Raw genomic sequence first — 23,440 nt, 5'->3', positions numbered from 1 at the left:
GCCTGTAGCTCAGGACCTGAAGCAAGGATATGCATATTATTGGGACCATTTGAAAGGAAACACTTTGAAGTTTGTGGAAATGTGAAATTAATGTAGGAGAATATAACACATTAGATCTGGTAAGAGATAATACAAACAAAAAAACATGCGTTTTCTATTACTTTTGTTGCATCTTTGAAATGCAAGAGAGAGGCCAGACAGTGATGTAGGAATATAGGTGTAATTTAGATTCTGTCCACAAGATGGCAGCATTGTGTGTGCAAAGTTTCAGACTGATCCAGTGAAGAATTACAGTACTACACAATATTTTGTATCAAGTCTGGCAGGAGTTTTCCCAAATTTTCCGAATTGGTCAATTTCTACATTTTCAAGTACATAACTATAGAGAACATACAAAAATGCTAATAAACATTTTAAGTTTACACACTCCCAGGAATGCCATACATGATGGATCATTAGCTTCCCTACAGAAAATACACTAACCTTCACACATCTAGATGGCTGGGGGGGGGGATGAAACTGTAGAACCCAGTTCCTACATTTGAATATAAAAATTGATTTTATCAAACAAAACTATGCTACATTTTATATCTGGGACCCTCAGGATGACAAATCAGAGCAAGATTACTGAATGTAAGTACATTATTTACCTTCAGAGGTGAATGTATCAAACCAGTTGCCGTGACAAAAGTGTTTTGTTGTTGTGCACTATCCTCAAAACAATAGTTTTTTTTGCTGTAATAGCTACTGTAACTTGGACACTGCAGTTAGATTAACAATAATTTAAGCTTTCTGCCCATAAAAGACATGTCTATGTCCCGGAAAGTTGGCGTGGTTTACAATTCTAGTCACATATTGCATATTGAGCAGCAACCGTCCTGGTATAGGGTAGCTGCAGCATCAGCCCTGCACTCTTCTCCTCTATCTTTCTCTTCAGCTGCTCACATACCTCCTTCCTGGAAAACAGAGAGACGGAGAGATACATAAACAATATGACAGAAGCCCACCTAGGTCTAGGAGGGAAAGGAAAGAGGATGCTTTTACCTGTACTCTGCTCTCTCAGTGCAGGATCCGTAGAATGGCTTCTGCGACACTTGGTGATAACAAAGCCCCAGAGAAACATTTATTGTTAGGCAGAAATGTGCATTTTCATATTATCAGTATCATGTAGTTTTTTAGACTCCCAAGTGTCACACAACGCAGAAACAGACTGGCATCAGGGCTTATGTTTTACTACTGGGCAGACTCCCCTGTAGTGTTCCTTTCTCTGCATGACCAGTGCCCTCTGGTGGTTGTGGTGATGCACAGCAAGGGTATCCAGGCTGAATGTCCGCCTACGGACCAGAGGAGGTTGGGGTCCTGTCTGGGGAAAGATTGCCAGCCAGATAGGAAGCTTTCACACAAAGGCAGGTTAAAATAAAACACTTGCATTTGCTGTATCTTAGTGTCATTGCACACCTGGCTGACTGTCAGTGCTGCAGAGGCAGGTGAGATGATGGGCAATGTCAGGGGAGTGACCATAAGGTAGCGATTTTGTCAGACAGGTGTGGAATTCTGGCGAACAGCAGCTGTGGTGATGAATAGAAACATAAATCAAACATGCACAGTACAAACACTGAACATTCAAACAATCAAACATGCACAGTTCAAACTGATAGTAAACTATTCATTGAAAACATCAAAGCTGTTTTCTTACAAAGTTTCATTCCGTAGACAGGGTTGTGCCTTGGGTTTCCCCAGCAGTGGAGTCCAGTCCTTGTACATTGTAAAACTTCTAAAGGGTCAGTCAACTTTCACACTACTAAGCTCTCTTCTTACAGCTGTCATTGTCATAACATAAGTAATTTTTCATAACAGTAAAGTTTAATTAAACATGCAAACTACTTCCTTTTCAAATATTTACTTTCAAGACTATGATAACTTGGATTTAAATAGGAATAGTACAAACAAATGCACTCACTTGGGTCTGGCAATGGTTGCCTTGGGAATCAGGTTACTCGTGTACAGACTGAGAGAAAGCTGGAGCCGAGAATGGTTCAATGCACCGGTGCCCTATTGAAGAAAGTTTATTAGCATGTGAACAAGGGCTGGACGAGTTACTGTCAGAGCATGGCTGTACAGAGCTAGATAGATGGAGACTATTCAGTACACCCAATACAGGAACACATGAATCTCCAGTAGACAAAGGGGACATGGTTTATCAAAGGGGCCAGGCTTTTTTTTACTATACTCTACTTGAGTGGGTTGAGTCACTGACGTCATCTTCCTGTCCGGTTTTGCGCCCCCTCGGGCTCGTGTGGTGGGGGAGATCTTGGTGGGCTATACTCCACCTTGTCTCAGGGTAGTGAGTTGGTGGTCTGTTGATATCCCTCTGGTGGTGTGGGGGCTGTGCTTTGGCAAAGTGGGTGGGGTTATATCCTGCCTGGTTGGCCATGTCCGGGGGAATCGTCGGACAGGGCCACAGTGTCCCCCGACCCCCCCTGTCTCAGCCTCCAGTATCTATGCTGCAATAGTCTGTGCCGGGGGGCTAGGGTCAGTCTGTCCTATCTGGTGAAATTCTCCTGTCTTATCTGGTGTCCTGTGTGAACTTAAGTATGCTCCCTCTACAGTGCATTCGGAAAGTATTCAGACCCCTTGACTTTTTCCACATTTTGTTACATTACAGCCTTATTCTAAAATGGATTTAAAAAATATATCCTCATCAATCTACACACAATACCCCATAATGACAAAGCAAAAACTGAAATATCACATTTACCTAAGTATTCAGACCCTTTACTCAGTACTTTGTTGAAGCACCTTTGGCAGCAATTACAGCCTCGAGTCTTCTTGGGTGTGACGCTACAAGCTTGACACACCTGTATTCGGTGAGTTTCTCCCATTCTTCTCTGCAGATCCTCTCAAGCTCTGTCAGCTTGGATGGGGAGCGTCGCCGAACAGCTATTTTCAGGTCTCTCCAGAGATGTTCGATCGGGTTCAAGTCTGGGCTCTGGCTGGGCCACTCAAGGACATTCAGAGACTTGTCCCGAAGCCACTCCTGCATTGTCCTGGCTGTTTGCTTAGGGTCATTGTCCTGTTGGAAGGTGAACCTTCGCCCCAGTCTGAGGTCCTGAGCGCTCTGGAGCAGGTTTTCTACTTTGCTCCGTTCATCTTTCCCTCGATCCTGACTAGTCTTCCAGTCCCTGCCGCTGGAAAACATCCCCACAGCAGGATGCTGCCACCATGCTTCACCGTAGGGATGGTGCCAGGTTTCCTCCAGACATGACGCTTGGCATTCAGGCCAAAGAGTTCAATCTTGGTTTCATCAGACCAGAGAATCTTGTTTCTCATGGTCTGAGAGTCCTTTAGGTGCCTTTTGGCAAACTCCAAGCAGGCTGTCACGTGCCTTTTACTGAGGAGTGGCTTCCGTCTGGCCACTCTACCATAAAGGCCTGATTGGTGGAGGGCTGCAGAGATGGTTGTCCTTCTGGAAGGTTCTCCCATCTCCACAGAGGAACTCTGGAGCTCTGTCAGAGTGACCATCAGGTTCTTGGTCACCTCCCTGACCAATGTCCTTCTCCCCTGATTGCTCAGTTTGGCTGGGGGCCAGCTTTAGGAAGAGTATTGATGGTTCCATGGCTTGGTTTGTGCTCTGACATGCACTTTCAACTGTGGGAAAATCAATTGAATTTACCACAGGTGGACTCTAATCAAGTTATAGAAACAACTCAAGGATGATCAATTGAAACAGGATGCACCTGAGCTCAATTTCGAGTCTCATAGCAAAGAGTCTGAATACTTATGTAAATAAGGTATTTCAGTTTTTTCTTTTTATAAATGTGCAAAACATTCTACAAACCTGTTTTCGCTTTGTCATTATGGGGTATTGTGTGTAGATTGATGAGGAAAAAATATAATTTAATCAATTTTAGAACAAGGCTGTAAAGTAACAAAATGTGGAAATCTTCAAGGGGTCTGAATACTTTCCGAATGCACTGTAATTCTCCCGTCTCTCTCTCTCGCTCTCTCCCCTCCCGGAGGACCTGAGCACTAGGACCATGCCCCAGGACTATCTGGCCTGACGACTCCTTGCTGTCCCCGTCCCCAGTCCACCTGGTCCTGCTGCTGATCCAGTTTATGCTGTTCTGCCTGTGGCTATGGAACCTTGACCTGTTCACAAGACCTGCTACCTTATCCCGGACCTGCTGTTTCGACCATCTCTTTCCCTCCCTCTCTCTCTCTACTGCACCTGCTGCCTCGACCTCCTCTGAACCTCTGACATTTACTCCTGAGGTGCTGACCTGTTGCACCCTCCATAACACTGTGATTATTATTTGACCCTGCTGGTCATCTATGAATGTTTGAACACCTTGAAGAACAATCTAGCCTTAATGGCCATGTACTCTTATAAACTCCACCTGCACAGCCAGAAGAGGACTAGACACCCCTCAGAGCCTGGTTCCTCTCTAGGTTCCTTCCTAGGTTTCTGCCTTTCTAGAGAGTTTTTCCTAACCACCGTGCTTCTACATCTGCATTGCTTGCTCTTTGGGGTTTTAGGCTGGGTTTCTATATAAGCATTTTGTGACATCTGTTGATGTAAAAAGGGCTTTATAAATACATTTGATTGATTTATCGGTTGCATTTCCAGAGGCTCAACATCAAAGTCCAATTCAATAGAATTAGTCAGTAGGCTTTTAAAACATGATTAAACAATTTATTTAATACAATCATGTTGAGTGACAGTTGCTTTTTTACTGATCAGACAGTGGAATGTTACTACTGAGTCTTGAGAGTAGATGGGATCAGTAGTAGCTTAATTTCTGGATAATTTCCAAGAGAGATACCGGTATGTCAGCCAGGTTATAAGGCTAATGAATTAAGAAATATAACATTCTTCCACTGATAAAACAGGTTGGGATAAAATGTGACATTGCAGTTCCTCATAGTTCAGATTCCCAACCTCTCTTGGTTCTCCCACAACCAGGCATGGTACTTGTTCAGCTCACGGTCCTGGGGTTTCACCTCTGTAAACACACAGACACACACGCACATATACAGTACACACAAAGTTAACCATATCTAAATCCATGACCTACATCCAATATTCTTTCTTAGCATAAAATATTTGCATTTCATCCTGAAATGAAAAATTGAAAACCTTGCACACACATCTAATAGTAGATTCTTTCGTATTTGTGATGCATAGACCAAAAAGTAATCTGTTATGAGATTTTCCTTTCTTTCACTGCAAATACTGAGTGTGGACCTTCCTCATTTTCCTGTTCATAACAATTTATCCTAAAACTCACCTACATATTCTGTGGCATCTTATGAGAACTAGGACTCACCTGTCTCCACTCCTCTACACAGAAGATCCTGTAGGAGTCATTGCCGTACATCCCAATCCCATGCAGCTCTATAGGGTAGCGCCACAGCTTGGTCAGCTACTCATCTGCATGGGAGATATGCACATATCCATTATTTCTCAGCTGCTGGTAAATAAAAACACACCTCTAACGCAGAGAGGATAGGATACCCTAGTTGGCAACCCCGTTTCAACTCAAACTAAAACTTCACTTTCTAGGAGGGAAATCATTGTGCAGGCATTCTACACTTCATTCATCCTCTCTAGGATCCACAGGTGGAGATGGGAACAGTGACTCACCAGAGAACCTGATGATGATTTTGGCTTGGAGTTCATACAGGCCGAGGGGCCTCAGCAGCTCAGACACTCTGGCCCCCCGGGTCTCCTCCGCTGATGGGTAATGCTAAAACGACTGCCACAACACTGGGATGGCCATCTTACCTGGAAAGGATGAGAGGACAGAGACTGTGCGAGAAAATGCCAATGTTTTTATTGTAGATGTTAGAAAATGATTGGAAAAGTGTCTGTGTGTGGTCGAGCCTTGTGCGTGTGTGTGTGTCTGTGTTTGAGCCTTGCAGATGTGTGTTTGTGTCTCACTACTGGTCTTGTTGAGGAAGATGGTGGCACCAGGAACTTCCAGGGGTCATGGAACAGGGTCTCCTGCACGAGCTGGAAGGGGGAGCGAAGAGGGGTCCACTTCCTGAAGGCTTTCCTCCTGGGGGAGCTCAGACCTGTGTCGGGACAGACGCCAGACATAAGAAAAAGGGGTTTTGATAACAAAGAAACACTATTTTTTATTAAACAGAAATGTCTCTCCAAGAATGGCAAGTTCTGTTAAGCTGAAACATTTATTAAATTATGACCATCTCTCAGTGACTTCCCGCTGACATAAGGACTGGTCTTCCGTTTCTCTCCAAATAGTTCTGTGCAGAACAGGAACAACAGGCACCTAAGGCATCACTACACACATTGAACATGTTATTCTCTTGGTCAATACACTGAAACTAGGTCCAAGAAGATGTAAAACATTTTCTCTATCTAGGCATCATAGTAAATGCACATTATGCATCATAACTCATAGCACAATGCCCCCCCCCAAAATAAAATAAAGATAAATGAGCAGCAGTAAAACTGTACCAGTACAGGGGGTACCGGTACAGAGTCAATGTGAGGGGGCACAGGTTAGTCGAGGTAATTGAGGTAATATGTACATGTAAACAGAGAGTAGCAGCAGCGTAAAATAGGGGGTGGGGGGTGGGGGGGGGGGACAATGCAAATATTCAGGTTAGCCATGATTAGCTGTTCAGGAGTCTTATGGCTTGGGGGTAGAAGCTGTTAAGAAGCCTTTTGGACCTAGACTTGGCGCTCCGGTACCACTTGCCATGCGGTAGCAGAGAGAACAGTCTATGACTAGGGTGGCTGGAGTCCTTGAACATTTTTAGGGCCTTCCTCTGACACCGCCTGGTATAAAGGTCCTGGATGGCAGGAAGCTTGGCCCCAGTGATGTACTGGGCCGTATGCACTACCCTCTGTAGTGCCTTGCGGTCGGAGGCCGAGCAGTTGCCATACCAGGCAGTGATGCAACCAGTCAGGATGCTCTCGATGGTGCAGCTGTATAACCTTTTGTTGATCTGAGGACCCCATGCCAAATCTTTTCGGTCTCCTGAGGGGGAATAGGCTTTGTCGTGCCCTCTTCACGACTGTCTTGGTGTGCCTGGACCATGGTAGTTTGTTGGTGATGTTGACACCAAGGAAGCGGTGACCTCTGAGGTGTGACGTGTGTGTTCCTGATGACCCTTCCTCTGTCTCTCCTGGCTGGGCAGTGGGTTCACAGCTGCACTGCCACTCCTGGCTGTGGTGACGTCAAAGTTGTCTATCTGTAGCTCCCCTACGGCATCTTTAAGGAGGAAGGCTTGAAGAGACGCCCTGGACCGGAACCTCTGTCCCTGGGGACTGCAGAGGCAGACAGATCAGTTACCTCATGTGGAATCCTTGATCCGACTGTATGATCTCACTCTGCAATGCACTTAGCCCATAGCCCTGACAGTAAGATACAGACACACTTCAGTGATGTTGAAACAAGACTTGAGAATGAGAGCATATGATGAAGAAGAAAACATCTGAATAATGTTGTTATATAGATGTCAATTTTGCCTGCAGTCTTCCCGCTTTCCCTCTGCCTCACCACTATCTCTCAGCCCAGTGGCTTTCTAGAAGGCTGGCATGACTCCTCATCCTCCTGTCTGGTCAGCTGACTCCTGGCTGCCATGGGATCAGTCTCACAGGCCATCTCTGTATTAGACCCAGCTTGTTTCCTAACCGCCATATCTGAACCAGGAACAGCCATAGTGTCTGTGTCTCCATCAGGGTTAATGTGTGTCAGTGATGGTGTTCTCTGTGTTGTGGTCAGTGTTATTTAGCCTGGTTGTGACGGTGTTGTTGGTGTCAGTAGCTGAAGCACAACGTTTATCAAAAGTGGGCTGTCTCTCTCACAGCCTGTGATGGTATCTGGCGCTGTGCTGTGTGAAGTGTGTGAAGTGTGTGAAGTTCTGCCGCTGTGCTGTGTGAAGTTATGTGAACTAGTTTGTGAGCGATTCTGCTTAACTCATGCGCAGAACACAGGATGGAGGACAGGAAAGAGAGAAGGGAGTCTGCGCACTAGCAAGAGAGTAGATTCTGCCATGTGAACGGTCCTCTGCTCCACGAAAATACAGCAACCTGTTGAACAACCAAACGTGTATCTGTTTAATCGATTAAAAAGACAAAATGAGGGCAGTTCCTACGTGGATAGACAAAGTACATGATCGCGACAAAGTTGAACAATGGTAAGATATCCTGCCTTTGCATTTACAGATTTATCAACAGGCCTGATGATGCACAGTTGGGAGTGTTGATAGCAACGGCGGTTACTATGTAAACTCCCGCAGTGTGGCTGGCTGGCTAGCTAGCTAGCCAACTGTAGCAAGCTAGCTTTGTTTTTCACTAGCCATTTCATGCAGTCTTCAAATAAATTATCTGTCTACTAACGAGTGATAACGTTGCTAGCTAGCTAGGTAATCTGTTTACGGAGCTAAGTACACCTAGAACATGAATGCTAGCTAGCAGAGCAGCTAGCAATGGCTTCATAGTATCATTGATTGAAACAGGTTTTCAGCATATTGTGATTGCAGTACATTCTCCCCCTAGTATATACGACCTTGCCTTCAAACCAGATGGCAGCCAGCTTATTGTGGCAGCTGGGAATCGTGTTTTGGTGAGTTTTGTGATGATGATGATGCCATTGGTTTTAGAATAATAGCGAAGTTGAGGAGAGTGGAATTGGATACAATAAGTATTTAATCTTGTCTTTCTAGGTGTATGACACATCAGATGGAACTCTAATTCAGCCTCTGAAAGGACACAAGGACACAGTGTACTGTGTCGCCTACGCCAAAGATGGTACTTAGTACAGTAGACTATTAACACACCAATCTGGATATTCCCAATAAACAAACACGAGTCTGTTGGGTCTCACACTGTGCTTCTCTGTAGGGAAACGGTTTGCCTCAGGGTCTGCTGACAAAAGCATCATCATCTGGACATCTAAACTGGAGGGTATTTTGAAATATACGTGAGTGGATCATGATTATTACCATAGAATTAGGAATTAGAATAATTTAATAGGATCTCTGTGATTTATTACACACATTACAACATTATTAGTAGCATTATGTTCTGCTGAGGACACTCCATGCTCACTCTCTATACATGTTTTGTTTGTCTGTTGCTCCTCAGACATAATGACTCCATCCAGTGTGTTGCCTACAACCCAGTCACCCACCAGCTGGCCTCCTGCTCCTCTGGGGACTTTGGTGAGTGGTACACTGGGTTTGTCCTGTCCTCCATACCTCTACAGGGAAGGGGTTAAAGGGGTGTTGAACACATCCAGTCATAAGAGGAGCATCTGTATAATTTGTTTCTCTCTCAAGGTCTGTGGTCCCCAGAACAGAAATCTGTATCCAAGCACAAAGTCAGCAGCAAGATAACATGTTGTGGGTGAGTATTGAGAAATTGCTGTTATCTCCTTTTTGTTTGGATAGCCTCTTTTATGGTCAGTATTGCCAAAATCCTTTTGACCGCAGGTGGACCAACGACGGTCAGTACCTGGCCCTGGGCATGATGAATGGGGTGGTGAGCATCAGGAATAAGAACGGAGAGGAGAAGGTGAAGATAGAGCGACCAGGAGGATCCTCCTCTCCTATCTGGTCCATCGCATGGAACCCCTCCAAGTGAGTCACTCTCCTCTCATGTGGGGTTTTTGCTGTGTAAAACATTTTAAAACCTGTGTGTGCTGTGTCTTTGAGCGTAAAGGTTTACTGTTTTTGAAATCAACAATAATAACTTTTTTTCTGAGTGATATTTCTTTGTATTGAGTCTTTTTAAGCTGCCAGTTCACAATATGAAACAAGCATGGTAGTGAAAATCAGAGTATGACAGTGTATGGCCTGTAGACAGCCAGCAAGTGTCAGTGTTTGACCAGGCAGGCTCTGACAGGGACTGGTGGAAGTGGATGCCCTTCTGTGAGGGAGAGGACGACGAGGCGGTGGATGTGGACAGCAGCATGCCAGAGCCCCTGTGCCTGCTCATTGATGCCGCCTACAGCCAGAGCTGCAGTAGCAGGGTAGAGGTCCTGGGGCTGGGCAGGCAGCTGGAGAGAGAGAGGCAGGCAGGAAGAGGAGCAGAGACAGAAAGGTCTGGAGGAGAGGAGGGAGAGCCCCTGCTGCAGGGAGCGTTCTCTGACCCAGACCACTTCAGCCAGCTCAGGTAGGGAAGGTAGAAAGGGAGGACAGGGAAATGAAGGAAGGTAACATCAAAACTCAGGGAAATACTTTGGTTAGGCCTAGATTGATATGGTTGGAGGCAACACAATGATACAGGACACTTACTCTTACCATACCAGTGAGATGTAGGGTTTAATATACATTTTGGGTGAATAAGATTTGAAATCTTTCTAAATCCTGTTTAATTGTCAGTATGTTGAAGTGGAACATATAAACTCATGTTGGAGTGTCTCTCTTAGGGATGAGCACAGTGACATCCTGGCTGTGGCAGACTGGGGGCAGAAGCTGTCCTTCTATCAGCTCAGTGGAAAACAGGTGTGTGTCTGCAAAAAGCATGTCCATGAACCATCTCCCCAACATTTACTTCAATTTAATAAATGTTTTTGCCTTCTTCCGGCCCATCTGGATAATGGGAACATGTTAGATAAACATTTTGGGTTTGTTTCCACAGCAAATGAATAAATAGGCTACATGTCTAAAATAAAATAAAACATAACATAAAATATAAAAAAAATGCAATGGTGAAAGATATTGAAAAGAGCAACTTTGCTTAATAGAAACTACTGTGTAGCACATCGGTGTGTAGCACAGCAACAAATTCCATGGTCGTTACATACAGATCAAGTAAGTAGCCTTTCATGAGTCTTGACTTGTCCGAGCCGAAACAGCTCATGGGAGCAGGAGCATGAGGCAAGTACACCCCCTAGACAGGACGTTAGTATATCGCAACCCCCAATCTATCTTCTGCTGAGTGCCAAGCAGAGATGGATTAGGTCCCATTTGTACAGTCTTTTGGATGACTTGGCCCGGGGATCGAACTCCCAAACTTCCAATCTCAGGACGGACACTCTAACCACTGAATTGGATACAGATCAAGAGGTCTAGGTTATGACCACAATGGTTTAGGTTGTGCTCCCAGGTGGGCACCGGTGATTGGTCAACGAAACCCCAATGGCCTCAGTGTTATCACTCATCCACGTCGCTGTTGCAATGAGTGATGATAACACATAAACCACTTAAGGAGGCCACCGTCTGAGACCTTTAAGCCCTGTATTTTCTGTTGCAATCAGCCTGTCAGGGACTATTGAAACTGTAACACTGCACTGGAAATGATTCTGTTCAGCGTTTAATAATGATCCCCTCACTACTCCTCCTCCTCCCCCATATCCCCCTGGGTAATATCGTAATTACAGACAAATATGCACTGTTTCATGGAACCTTAGTCTCCTGTGTTGTCACTGGGCTGTTTATCAGTTTAAGTGAACATGCTGTTTTTATTACCGTGCTAGAAGTCGTTTGTATTTAAAAAAGGGAGGTTGTCCAAAATGGTTTTATTTCAGGGTAAAAGAATAGACTGTCAGACGGTTCTTTTTCAGGGTGAGGAGAAACAGATGCACAGAGTCGGGGAACTGATATGACGTTGCGCAAATGCACTTCAAGTGCCAGCACAATGGAGCCTATTTAGAAGCTAGAAAGTGTGTATGTGTTTTTCAATCTCTTTGGTCAGGCGCTTAAGGGGATGGCTAAGGACTGACTGGAGGCTTTGCTGTGTCTACGAGGTCTGGGTCTGGAGAAAGCCTTGGCCCAGACTCTGTGGTCCATAAATATGAGAGAAACTTCCCTGTTGTTTTAATGGCTGACACCACATCTCAAATGATACCATATTCCCGATATAATGCACTACTGTGTGGCTCTGGTAAAAAAAATGGTGCATGCCCCAAGTCAGGGGAAATCCTTGGCCTAGACGTTCATAGCCCAGTTAAAGGTCAATAAATATGAAGTAGACTTTGTTATTTCAATATCTGTTCCTCTGTCTCTCTCAGATTGGGAAGGACAGAACTCTGACCTATGACCCCTGCTGCGTCTGCTACTTCTCCAAGGGGGAGTACATTGTGATGGGCGGATCAGACAAGCAGGCCTCCCTCTACACCAAAGATGGGGTGCGGCTCGGCACCATCGGGGAGCAGAGCTCCTGGGTGTGGACCTGTAGAGTCAAACCTGACTCCAACTATGTGGTGGGTTTCTTTTAGTGACGTGTATGTGTACATTTGAGTAAATGTGTGAGAGTGTATGAGAGAGAGTGTACGTGCGTGTGTCTGAAGTGAACTGTATTGGAACACTGTAATTTAAAATAGTGCTGACATGATGCTGAGACATGTTGTGAAGAACGCAGAGCTGAAATTATAAGATGCGACTGACATAACGCTACAGATGTCAGATCAAGTGTTGATGCAACATTATATCACTTTGGGATACATTCACAGATCAGTTATTTTTAACTTGTGGAAAAAGCATCTGTGATCACCCATAGAGAACATGGAAGTAATATCACTATAGCTTTCTTTTCAATTATATTAATACTAACGACTCATATGGGAGAGCATAATGTGCTACCTTGCTGACATCTCCACATTGTCTCAGACAGGGCTCTAACAACAAGAAGGAACACCCTGTCTCTCTGTCTTTTCATGGAAGTGTTAATGGGAACCACTGCTACATTGTTCTCTCATTTCCTCTCCTCTGTTTAGGTGTTGGGCTGCCAGGATGGGACCATAGCCTTCTTCCAGCTCATCTTCAGCACGGTGCACGGCCTGTACAAGGACCGCTACGCCTACAGAGACAGCATGACCGATGTCATCGTCCAGCACCTCATCACTGAACAGAAAGGTGGATTGATTTAGACCAGGGCTCTCCAACCCTGTTCCTGGAGAGCTACCCTCCTGTAGTTTATCGCTTCAACCCCAGTTGTAACTAACCTTATTGTGCTTATCAACCAGCTAATTATTAGTGTTAGCGGATCTGATGGAACTGGATGGGTGTAAGCAATACGGTGGTCCATTGGAAGGCTATGTAGAGTCAGCCCCAATTATGCTTCCACCATCTGGTCTATTCAGGAAGGAGCTATAGGGGACTGGGTTTATATGCCCTGTTCTAACTATGCCTCCTACTTTTGTGCTTTCTCCATGCCAGTGAGGATCAAGTGCAGAGAGCTTGTGAAGAAGATCGCTATCTACAGGAACCGCCTGGCCATCCAGCTGCCTGAGAAGATCCTCATCTACGAGCTGTACTCTGACGACTCCTCGGACATGCACTACCGCATCAAGGAGAAGATCTGCAGAAGGTTTGAGTGCAACCTGCTCGTGGTCTGCTCCCAGCACATCATCCTGTGTCAGGTGAGATTTATACCCAATCCCAAAATCATACCCTATCCCCTACTTCCCCCAGACACACATCTACACCATAGTGGTAGTTGTGTCATAGTATTTGCTCACATAAATGTTTGTATTTAGACTAAATACTTTGATTAATAAATGTTGTCCAGGGATTTGCTTTTGGCTTGAGGCTTTTCTCGAACACTCAGTAACAAACATCTCCCTAAAGTGCCATATCAACACAAACTATTTGGCCTGACTCAATAACACTGACCTGCAGAGACATCGTCTCATGTAAATTACACTAATGCATCGGTGACAGATTGCGAAAGATCCTGCAGAGAGACATTAGCATGCTGTTATCATGATGGAAACCCAGTGAATTAGCAGTTAGTGCTGCGTCGCTACTCCAAAACACCCCAGAGAGAGAGGCCAGAGATGGACGGTTAGAGCCAGTGGTCGTCCAGATGTTTCTTCCTGTCCTCATTATAGGCCCCAGCTGTATCTGTGCTCCTTTAGGGCAGGGGTGGCAACAGGTGGCCCGCTGGCAAAAACCAGCCCGCAAGTGTTTTTTTATTGGGACCCCCACATTTTTGGTTTAAAAAAAAAGTCTAATATATATTTTTTCTTTTGGGTGGGATTTTATTTTTGCTGTTAAAAAATACTGTAAAATCACCATGAATTCAGCTAAAAATGTGTTACGTTTAGGAAATCTGTTCCCAAGTAAATAGACATTATGTGATCGTGTCTCAATGTAATCGAGGTATGAAATGATTGTTACTTTCCAATACAACCTCTGTTTGGGCTTAGTTGTGTTCAATTTGCAGTGTACAAATTATGATAATTATTTTCCGACCATCCGCTCTGACAAAAATCGTCCCACGGCTGAATCTAGTTGCCTACGCCTGCTTTAGGGGCTCTGTCACTTAGTCTCTTTTCCTCAGCCGTCAGACAGCCTGAGTGAGAGGTTACCACCACAGCACTGTGGAACCTGGCTGGATGTCTCTGGTGGTTTCCTCTCTGGTTTGTGTCTCTGTGGTTTGACAGAGAGGAGGAGGAGGGGAGGGGTCCAGAGTTAACTCTGTGTATTATTTCCCCCTAAATCTGTGTGTGTGTGACAGAAGTGCTTTAGATCTGTCTCTAATAGCCCTGCTACAGCTTCACCAACTGAGGCTGATGGTTTCTCTGTCATGACTGTCTAACCTCTGACCGGGCTGTGGTTGTCTGTGTCAAATCAAATCAGACTTTATCTTCACAGAGCATGAAAAATATGGATAGTATGATTAGAAGGATATATTAAGAGCAAGTCTAAACTATTAAAAGTAGACAAAATGGTAGTGATGAATGAATTACAGTAGTGGCCAGACCATGCATAAAATATACTAAATAGATATGTCTGTGTTTGATGTTCCGGTGTTTTAACATGGTGGTATTCTCACTTTGCCTGGCTACCCAAACTCCTTGCTCTGGCCAAACGCTACGCCACGCCCATGGACGTTAGTTTCTTTTCCGCAATGAGTCTGGATCTGAGTACCTCCCCAATGATTTCTAGAACGCAAACACATTCTAGCCATTCTGATTGGTCCCAGAAACCGATGGGTTGGGCCAGAGCTAGAACACACATGGGAAAAGCAGGGTTTTGAAAATTCGTAACTGGCTTTGATACTCTGATTGGTTAGAAATGATCCAATTGCTGATGACTTTGTTTTGTACAACACCCCTCATTTTGACATCACCACAAATGACTTCAATGATGGCAGTCTCAGACTGAAGTACAGTATGTAGCGAACATAGAGCAGCAGAAGAATTCAGTTTGTCGTCAGGGAAATTCTCACTGTCTCCTCCCTGACCCGCCCCTGTAGGAGAAGAGGCTGCAGTGTCTGTCCTTCACCAGTATCAAGGAGAAGGAGTGGCTTATGGAGTCTCTGATTCGCTACATCAAAGTGATTGGTGGCTCACCGGGCAGAGAGGGTCTACTGGTGGGGCTGAAGAATGGAGCTGTGAGTGTGACAGACAGACATACAGTACACACAAGCTCTTAGCTAACTTACCTGTATTTATCCAGGTTAGTCTTATTGAGGTGCTATTTCCTGTGCCTCAATTCAATGAAACCCTGGGGCTCAACTGGTATTCATTTTCTCTTCAGATCCTGAAGATCTTTGTTGACAACCCATTTGCCATCACTCTGCTGAAGCAGTCTACGTCTGTGCGTTGTTTGGACATGAGTACATCCCGCAGCAAGCTGGCCGTGGTGGACGAACACAACACCTGCCTGGTTTATGACATCCACACCAAGGAGCTGCTCTTCCAGGTCAGAGGTTAGGGGTTAAGAGTTATTAAGGCCAAGGTCGAGGTGGCTTCATTTTCAAGTTAGTGTTCAAAGGTTATGTTTGTGGGGGTAAAGTGTAACACCCAGCTCCCTTGTTGTCCCACTCCTTCTTTCCTTCACCTCTGTTTCCCCTGACCTCCCTCTCTGTGATCTTCCTTCCCTACTTCCCAGGAGCCCAATGCTAACAGCGTAGCCTGGAACACCCAGTGTGAGGACATGCTGTGTTTCTCAGGCAGCGGCTACCTCAACATCAAGGCCAGTAACTTCCCAGTGCATCAGCAGAAGCTGCAGGGCTTCGTGGTGGGTTACAACGGCTCCAAGATCTTCTGCCTGCACGTGTACTCCATGTCCGCCGTAGAGGTGCCTCAGGTGGGCAGGAAGAATAATACTTGAAGAACTGAGCTTTATTATCCGTTGTTTAGTTTCTGTGTTTCTAATTGCATGTTGAATTGACTGGTTTACCCTTCCTTTCCCTTCACCCTAGTCGGCTCCGATGTACCAGTATCTGGAGAGGAGGATGTTCAAGGAGGCCTATCAGATTGCCTGCCTGGGTGTGACTGACAGTGACTGGAGGGATCTGGCCACGGAAGCCCTAGAGGGGCTCGACTTTGACACCGCTAAGAAGGTCAGACACACACACACACACACACATACACTTTTTCAACCAGGAACCACTGCAATGCTAGTGTCCATCACTAGATGGTGCAGCCTGACGCTAATGGTGTGTTGAATCTCTCTCATCCTCGTTTGACCAGTGTGATAGAACAGCTGAAGGATGTGGTGTGAGCGGATTCTATGGATACTGTAAGAGTTCCACTCATTCTGTTTACCCGTGTGTCTCTTCCTCTCTCAGGCCTTCATCAGAGTACGAGACCTGCGCTACCTGGAGCTCATCAACAGCATTGAGGTACAAAACGGCACAGACACACTTCCCTCAAATTAATAATGAATGATGGATTAGTCTGAATTGTATAAATCCAAGATCAGAGTTTGTGACTTTAGAAAACAGAACAGACCACATAGCTTTAATCAGGATGGATTTACTGGCTTACCAGTCCATGTCCATGACATCATCAAAGCAGTAAGCGGTGCGTGGGTAAAAAGCCAAGCCAGAAAAAAATGCCATATTACAACATATGTGTTGTGATTATTGCGTTGTTTGCGCTATAACCTGTTAGTTCATATGCCTTGATATACTGTATGCCTAAGGCCGAGACAATAAGAAGACACAGTGGCAGAATAAATTCAACCTCACTTTTATTTCATCACAAAATCGGAGAGTAACCTCTGTCCGGTGAAGTCCACAAAGCATATTGCATGTAACAAACAGTTACATGACCAACAGCACGGTCAAGCAAGTTAGTGTTTCCGATATTTTTGAACTACTAAACAACTATTGATTTAGAACCACGGAGAGTTACTGCAAGTCTCAAAGAAAACAGGAACTGCCTCCACTATTCCAGCACCATTTCAACTTCAACCTCATCAAATCACCTATGCTTATTCTAATACAGTGACAACTAAAAGTTGTGGTCCTCTGTAGCTCAGCTGGTAGAGCACAGCGCTTGTAACGCAAAGGTAGTGGGTTCGATCCCCGGGACCACCCATACACAAAACTGTATGCACGCATGACTGTAAGTCGCTTTGGATAAAAGCGTCTGCTAAATGGCATATTATTATTATTATTATTATAAAAGATACTAAAAACAATTTAGTCCAATCAACTTAAGCTAAGTATGATGTGGCTGTCCATGGTTCTGATTTGTGTGTGTGTCCGTTCGTGCAAGTTGAAAAAACATGTTGACTCACCCTACTTGTAGAGAAACGCCAATGAATGCCATCCTCCTCTCTTTTATGTTGACGAAACGGTTTATGACTGTCATACAGTACACGCTTTTATTACATTTTTTATTTACCTGGCTAAAATACTTGTTAGCTAGCCTAACTTCCTTTCCTTTCATTAGCTAGTTAACATTAGCCTTCTACATCTAGTTACATATTAAACTTCCATCCTCTCAGTCAAGGGGCACAATGTATTATTGGCCAGTATTGGCCAGTATGGAGAATTAAGTAAAACCACATGTCCAAATCCCTGTCTCCATCCATGGCTAATTTAGGAAAGGGCCAATTGTAGCTAGCTAGCTAGTCACCGGAGGACAACAACACAACGAGATGCAACAATTCGAGTTGTTTCTATCGATTATGTATTTCTCTGTGATAGGAATGAAGCCAAATCCAAACTGGCTTCTCTTGACACTTTTTTTTGGTGCGCCAGGACCATTCAGTTGAGCTCACTCAGTTTAGCTATTATTTTATACTTTTATATTAAGGGAGGCCAAATGGTCACTGGCTTCCCTTGCATTCATTTACATTTTAGTCATTTAGCAGACACTCTTATCCAGAGCGACTTACAGTTAGTGAATACATATATATATATATATTTTTTTTATACTGGCCCCCCGTGGGAATTGAACCCACAACCCTGGCGTTGCAAACGCCATGCTCTATCAACTGAGCTACATCCCTGCCGGCCATTCCCTCCCCTACCCTGGTCGACGCTGGGCCAATTGTGCGCCGCCCATGAGTCTCCCGGTCGCGACAGAGCCTGGATTCGAACCAGGATCTCTAGTGGCACAGTTAGCACTGCGATGCAGTGCCTTAGACCACTGCGCCACTCAGTGGTCTAAGGTCAATGCTACGGTCGGCAACAATGTCATACTCTTTATGACCAGACCGCATCAGATAGATGGCCTACACATACAGAGACAGAGGGGCGCTGTTTCGCTCGCTCGGATGCTTTCTCTGGTGAGATACAGTACATTCAGACTCTTGCGAATTGAAGGAAAATTAATTGTTTTCCTTTTTTTCTTAATACATTTTTTGGGGAAGCCTGGCTTCCCTTGGCATTTATGAATACACTCCACTGCATCAAAGCGAGACAGAGGAGGGGAACTGTTGGGATATTACCCGTTGCCCTCATTAAAGGCCCAGTGCAGTCTAAAATGTGATTTTCCTGTGTTTTATATATTTCCACACTGAGGTTGGAATAATACTGTGAAATTGTGAAAATTATGATAATGCCCTTTTAGTATAAGCTCTGTTTGAAAAGACCGCCTGAAATTTCAGCCTGTTTTGGTGGGATGGCATTTTGGCCTGCCTGGTGATGTCACCAAGCGGTAAATTAGTTAATGGAGCAATAAGAAAGAGAGTTCCACACCTCTCTGCCAATAACAGCTAGTTTTCAGTTTTCCCCTCCCCACTCAGACCACTCGCAGACAGTCGTAGCAAAATTCTTGCTTGAGAAATTGCTCTTTGCTAAGAAGCTTAAATTATTTTTTTAAAAATCATTTTCATTGAAAACAATCACAGTAAGGTTCGTAATTGTCACCAAGCAATGAGTTAATATTAAGTTAAAAACGGCTGCATTATATCTTTTAAACATTTAATTACTGGCCCAGCATCTGACTGATTTAAGCGCCTTTGAACGGGGTATGATAGTAGGTGCCAGGTGCACCGGTTTGTGTCAAGAACTGCAACACTGCTGGGTGTTTCACGCTCAACAGTTTCCCATGTGTATCAAGAATGGTCCACCACCCAAAGGACATCCAGCCAACTTGACACAACTGTGGTAAGCATTGGAGTCAACATGGGCCAGCAACTCAATATTAGGAAGGTGTTCTTAATGTTTTGTACACTCAGTGTACATGAGACTATGGACTGATAGTGCAGTGTCAGACTAGGGTGAAACTGACTCCACTTTGTTAGCTCATCTCTTTCTCTGTATGTGTGTCCATGCTGATGGATTTGCAGGAGAGGAAGAAGAGAGGTGAGAGCGACAGTGAGCTGTTCCTAGCGGATGTCTATGCCTACCAGGGGAAATTCCACGAGGCTGCCAGGCTCTACAAGAGGACTGGCTTGGACTCCAGAGCTCTCAGCATGTATACTGACTTGCGCATGTTTGAGTACGCTAAGGTGAGTACGAGTACTGATGGACTCACGCACTCTCATAACCTCAAGTATGCCTGAAGGCTAAAGGTGAGTGTTAATAGACATTCACAGACTTTCGATTAATGGTTGAATGTGCCTATACTGTACACCCACACACTCATGCACATTGCACACAGGCTCTACATACAGTATGTTCAAACACGTGAGACCTGTGCACACACACACACACACACACGTTCAAACTACTGGAGCATGTAGAGCTGATCCCAACATGTGTTTTCCCTCACCATGTGTACTTATGCCAAATATAGAACCTGTACATTCAGACAGACCTCCTCCACAGCCCATCTTTCATGTTCCCATACATTACTAGAATCTCCCTATATATCATCCAATCAATACATATTCACACACCATTTTTATTTAAATAAATGAATATTTTTTGGATTATTAATTTTTTGCCATAGAGAAAAATGTGCAGTTTTATTGCTAATATCATGCTATTTTACATATTTTGCCATGAGGCTCCGAAAAAAATTGCTATTTTAGAAGTAATTTCCTGCTGATCTACACGTGTTTAGTGTGTTTGTGTGGAGTGGTCACAGTACTGAAGCAGATGACACAGGCCTGACTCCTTTCCCCTCCCCTGTATGTGTGTGTTTGTGTGTGTATGTGTGTTTCCTGACTGCTGTGTGGATGTGTGTGTGTGTGTTTTGTGGCTGCTGTATATTTGTGTGGCCATCTGGTCCTCAAGGCCGTTTGTTTTAGCGCTGGAGGACACCGGAGGGGGAACCCTGGTCCTGTTTATGTGACTCCATGTCCCGCCTCTCCAGGCCCTGACCCAGATGGGCCTGTCTGTCTCGCACTCCCTCTATCTCACCCACCCTCCCTCTCTTCCTGTCCCTCTGTAGGAGTTTGTGGGCGCGGCAGACCCTAAGAACACTCGCATGCTGATGTCCAAGCAGGCCGACTGGGCTAAGAACAGCAAGGAGCCGCGGGCCGCTGCTCAGATGTACTTGACTGCAGGAGAACACCTCAAGGCCATCGACATCATAGGAGAACACGGCTGGGTCGACATGTGGGTAACACACACATACACACACATACACACATACACACACAGCTCTTGGTTCTCCTCTCTTCTTCCCTCCTGTGAGTCATGGTGTGGGTGGGTGTGGTTGGGACGCAGGCAGATACATAAGGCTGGGTTCTGTGGTCCTATCAGAGCTCCCCACGGGCCTCCTTTCTGACCCAGTGTCTGCTGCTTGTCAATCACACCTCCACTCTGGCCCAGACCACCTAGGCTAAGGCAGGCCCAGCATAACAAACACAGGGAAAGACTGGTTGGCCCCGTTAAGCTTTATCAGGCTTGACAGCTTCCCATACTACACACAAGAACACACACACACACACACAACCTCACACTCCATCTGATCTCATCTCTCCTCAACTCCCCCAACAGGCTGATTGACATAGCCCGTAAGCTGGATAAGGCGGAGCGCGAGCCCCTGGCTAAGTGTGCGGCCTACTTCCAGAAGCTGAAGCACCATGGCTATGCCTCTGAGATCTACTCCAAGATGGGAGACCTGCAGGCCCTGGTGCATCTGCACGTGGAGGCACGACACTGGGACGAGGTCAGTCAGAACCATTCACATTTCACTTATGGTCCTTACACCTGTTGGACACAGTTACAGTTTTGTATCTTACTTGGCTCATCAGAAAGTATACCTCATACACTACATGGCCAAAAGTATGTGGACATACCTTCAAATTAGTGGATTTGGCTATTTCAGCCACACCCATTGCTGACAGAACTAGTCAGTTCGTCAAATGTCTGCCCTGCTAGAGCTGCCCCGGTCAACTGTAAGTGCTGTTATTGTGAAGTGGAAATGTCTAGGAGCAACAATGGCTCAGCCGTGAAGTGGTAGGCCACACAAGCTCACAGAACGGGACTGCTGAAGTGCGTAGCGCGTAAAAATCGTCTGTCCTCAGTTACAACACTCACTACCAAGTTCCAAACTGCCTCTGGAAGCAACGTCTGCACAAGAACTGTTCGTCGGGAGCTTCATGAAATGGGTTTCCTTGGCCGAGCAGCCGCACACAAGCCTAAGATCACCATGCGCAACGCCAAGCATCGGCTGGAGTGGTGTAAAGCTCGCCACCATTGGACTCTGGAGCAGTGGAAATGCGTTCTCTGGAGTGATGAATCACGCTTCACCATCTGGCAGTCCGATGGACTAATCTGGGTTTGGCGGATGCCAGGAGAACGCTACCTGCCCGAATGCATAGTGCCAACTGTAAAGTTAGGTGGAGGAATAATGGTCTGGGGCTGTTTTTCATGGTTCGGGCTAGGCTTAGTTCCAGTTAAGGGAAATCTTAACACTACAACATACAATGACATTCTAGATGATTCTGTGCTTCCAACTTTATAATAGTAATAATAATATGCCATTTAGCAGACGCTTTTATCCAAAGCGACTTACAGTCATGTGTGCATACATTTTTACGTATGGGTGGTCCCGGGAATCGAACCCACTACCCTGGCGTTACAAGCGCCATGCTCTACCAATTGAGCTACAGAGGCAACAGTGGCAACAGTTTGGGGAAGGCCCTTTCCTGTTTCACCATGACAATGCCCCTGTGCACAAAGTGAGGTCCATACAGAAATGGTTTGTCAAATTCAGTGTGGAAGACCTTGACTGGCCTGCACAGAGCCCTGACCTCAACCCCATCGAACACCTTTGGGATGAATTGGAACACAGACTGCGGGCCAGGCCTAATCGCCCAACATCAGTACCAGACCTCACTAATGCTCTTGTGGCTGAATGGCAGCAAGACCCCGCAGCAATGTTCCAACATCTAGTGGAAAGCCTTCCCAGAAGAGTGGAGGCTGTTATAGCAGCAAAGGGGGGACCAACTCCATATTAATACATATTTACTGGAACAATACAAACTGAAACCATGTTCTATAAAACCAGAGCAAAGCTGCCGGCCAAACTAGAGATTCCCTCTGAATCTCTGCCTAGTATGAGTAGAATATGAGAAGCACCCAGCGGTCCAAAGCACTAAAGAGCCTTAGCTAAGAACTATTTTCTGTTTCCACTCAACCGCCCCATCAGATTAGCTCATACTACAGACCAAGCTAGCACATTTGGTTCTTTGGAAGTTGTGGGAACGTACGTTTTTGGTTTCCTATTGGTTCTGGGAACAAAGCCATACGTATTTTAAACGTTCTGAGAATGGAAGTGAAAATGTAGCCTGTTCTGGGAATGCACATTTCTAGGTTGCAGGGAGGTTCTGGGAATGTTTTACTATGGTTCGCTAAAAGTTTTCCTGGCAGGTTTTTATTAACTTTCTGAAAACTGAAATTATAGGTTGTTTGAATGTAATTAAATAATGTTCTGAGAATATGTTTCAATAAGACTTTAAATAACACAGCTATCTTAGTTTGGGTTAAGATAGGACACATGGAAATTCATTTGGTTAGGCATTAGTCATGCAAAAACATTGTTATTTTGGCACGGTGTCCGTGAGATTTGATCCTGTGATCTTCTGTTCTTTATTGATAGAATTAGTCCAGTGCGCCACCAGGATGGAGCTAGCATGCCAAGGTTTTTTAACTCATACAAAGCTGTTATTTTTTGTCTATTCAAACAGACCCCATTTCAAATGAAACAAGCGCTCATTAAGTTTAGGTGTGGCCAATTAGTGGGTGTGTCCAACACTCCTGAACACACTTAACAAGATAGAGGATAGAGAGAGTTTTGGTGACGCTGAGAATGGAATGTATATGTTTTTAAATAACATTCTTAGAACGTTCTTTGAACGTTACTAATGTTTTCTTGTG

At 45.0% G+C, this 23,440-nt stretch overlaps 1 protein-coding gene and 1 pseudogene across 3 annotated transcripts in view; one reads left to right on the top strand and one right to left on the bottom strand.

Moving 5' to 3' along the window:
• Nucleotides 1–4,926: 4,926 nt before the first annotated feature.
• LOC311149530 lies at nucleotides 4,927–7,800 on the bottom strand (annotated as a pseudogene). The gene is made up of 7 exons: nucleotides 7,474–7,800; nucleotides 7,065–7,297; nucleotides 6,208–6,267; nucleotides 5,942–6,075; nucleotides 5,637–5,785; nucleotides 5,328–5,423; nucleotides 4,927–5,001 (listed from the first exon to the last, which is right to left on the bottom strand). The product of its transcript is annotated as an uncharacterized misc_RNA (transcript).
• Nucleotides 7,801–8,043: 243 nt separating this feature from the next.
• The window catches only part of LOC311149752 (intraflagellar transport protein 122 homolog), a 37,668-nt gene continuing 22,271 nt past the window's right edge, over nucleotides 8,044–23,440 (top strand). The window contains exons 1-19 of one of the 2 annotated variants that reach the window (XM_084186968.1): nucleotides 8,044–8,169; nucleotides 8,531–8,597; nucleotides 8,698–8,782; nucleotides 8,876–8,954; nucleotides 9,119–9,195; nucleotides 9,313–9,379; nucleotides 9,466–9,612; nucleotides 10,404–10,479; nucleotides 11,988–12,179; nucleotides 12,693–12,831; nucleotides 13,135–13,337; nucleotides 15,179–15,316; nucleotides 15,463–15,627; nucleotides 15,817–16,014; nucleotides 16,130–16,270; nucleotides 16,499–16,552; nucleotides 19,456–19,617; nucleotides 20,505–20,671; nucleotides 21,056–21,227. In XM_084186968.1, the coding sequence (XP_084043094.1) occupies nucleotides 8,111–8,169; nucleotides 8,531–8,597; nucleotides 8,698–8,782; nucleotides 8,876–8,954; nucleotides 9,119–9,195; nucleotides 9,313–9,379; nucleotides 9,466–9,612; nucleotides 10,404–10,479; nucleotides 11,988–12,179; nucleotides 12,693–12,831; nucleotides 13,135–13,337; nucleotides 15,179–15,316; nucleotides 15,463–15,627; nucleotides 15,817–16,014; nucleotides 16,130–16,270; nucleotides 16,499–16,552; nucleotides 19,456–19,617; nucleotides 20,505–20,671; nucleotides 21,056–21,227 (2,388 nt within the window). In that variant the 5' untranslated portion in view covers nucleotides 8,044–8,110. Of the gene's footprint in view, nucleotides 8,170–8,530; nucleotides 8,598–8,697; nucleotides 8,783–8,875; nucleotides 8,955–9,118; nucleotides 9,196–9,312; nucleotides 9,380–9,465; nucleotides 9,613–10,403; nucleotides 10,480–11,987; nucleotides 12,180–12,692; nucleotides 12,832–13,134; nucleotides 13,338–15,178; nucleotides 15,317–15,462; nucleotides 15,628–15,816; nucleotides 16,015–16,129; nucleotides 16,271–16,498; nucleotides 16,553–19,455; nucleotides 19,618–20,504; nucleotides 20,672–21,055; nucleotides 21,228–23,440 lie in introns of those variants that run through there. The other variant, XM_084186967.1, reaches the window with a different exon arrangement.

Source organism: Coregonus lavaretus (genome assembly GCF_964263955.1).
Source record: "Coregonus lavaretus genome assembly, chromosome: 22".
NCBI lineage: Eukaryota > Metazoa > Chordata > Actinopteri > Salmoniformes > Salmonidae > Coregonus > Coregonus lavaretus.
The sequence above is the reverse complement of the archived record's forward strand: the minus strand, read 5'-3'. Positions and strand labels throughout refer to the sequence as shown.